The 1,046-nt window shown below is 48.3% G+C and overlaps 1 protein-coding gene across 1 annotated transcript; it reads right to left on the reverse strand.

Moving 5' to 3' along the window:
• Positions 1–7: 7 nt before the first annotated feature.
• Positions 8–492, reverse strand: LOC128277269 (uncharacterized). The gene is made up of 3 exons (XM_053015709.1): positions 447–492; positions 176–312; positions 8–127 (listed from the first exon to the last, which is right to left on the reverse strand). Exons 1-3 carry the CDS (start codon positions 490–492, stop codon positions 8–10), a joined length of 303 nt encoding a protein of 100 aa, XP_052871669.1.
• Positions 493–1,046: the final 554 nt, after the last annotated feature.

Below are 1,046 nucleotides of genomic sequence, written 5' to 3' on the forward strand. Positions count from 1 at the left end.
CTAGAGTTTAGTGGTTGTTGATTTTGTTGCGGTTGCGGATGCTGTTGCCGATTCGGTTCGGGAGGCCACTGCCGATGTTGGACGGCATGGTGGCGTTCTCGGCTCCACCGACTCCACCGGCCGGGTTCTCGGGAACCCCACCGGCCGGATTCTCGGGCACTCCACCGGCCGGGGCCTCCGGAACGGTCATGTTCAGGTTGTTGGTCAGATCGCCCGGGTTCGTCTGGTTTCCTCCGACCGGCATCTCACCCACGGACGGTGCTGTCATGCCTCCGGGCAACTGGTCAAACTGCGGCGCAGCATTGATGATGGCTATGGGGACAGAGGAATACATTAGTATTACTCACAGTATTAAGACTCGGCCCGGAGGCAGATGATGGACACTTGCTGCTGGCTGTCGGACCACATCAACAAGTAGTTCACCCCCGACATCAACAGCGACTTACCGGCAACGACCAGCAGAGCAGTAACGGCAGCAAGTTTGAAAGCCATTTCTGAGAAGGTTTCGGTTCGGTCTATTCGTTGAGCGTCGGAAGGTCTGACTGTTCTGTTGACGCAAGGGTTAGGTTTTATACCATACCGAAGGCACCGAAGGCACACCGAGAAGTGAACGATAGCTCGTCGTTCGGCCGACCCATTGGCCATGTTTAATAACGATAAGGTGAAGGAATATTAATTATGCTTTCCGTGCTACGGATAGTAGCAATGGGGCGTGCTACTTCAATTTAACATTAACCCAAATTATTTGACGTTTAATTAAATGCTTGATTGAACATTCATTTCCCAGATTTCGGTTAATTGAAAACGTGTCCACGGGTACTTTTTGGGATGATCCAGCACTTCAAAAATTTATTGATCAGGATTGTCTTAAAAAAGTGATGAAGAAATAATTTAATGTTGATGTGCTTCAATTCGCACCAACACTCCATAAAAAACGACCGTAACGGGAATCGGTTTTCATTCACAAAATGTGTACTTAAAATAGCGCCATTATCGCGAAAAAGGAATTTACGGTGACAGATAAAAAAGGAATGAAATTTACACCT

This window comes from Anopheles cruzii, unplaced genomic scaffold, assembly GCF_943734635.1.
Source record: "Anopheles cruzii unplaced genomic scaffold, idAnoCruzAS_RS32_06 scaffold05214_ctg1, whole genome shotgun sequence".
Lineage (NCBI taxonomy): Eukaryota > Metazoa > Arthropoda > Insecta > Diptera > Culicidae > Anopheles > Anopheles cruzii.

What these genes read in the sequence shown, in the direction of transcription:
- LOC128277269 (XM_053015709.1), bottom strand. Translation starts at nt 492, where the DNA reads ATGGCTTTCAAACTTGCTGCCGTTACTGCTCTGCTGGTCGTTGCCG. An exon ending in TGCTCTGCTGGTCGTTGCCG is followed by an intron (nt 313 to 446) that starts GTAAGTCGCTGT and finishes CTGTCCCCATAG; the next exon opens with CCATCATCAATGCTGCGCCG. An exon ending in TGAACATGACCGTTCCGGAG is followed by an intron (nt 128 to 175) that starts GCCCCGGCCGGT and finishes GGGGTTCCCGAG; the next exon opens with AACCCGGCCGGTGGAGTCGG.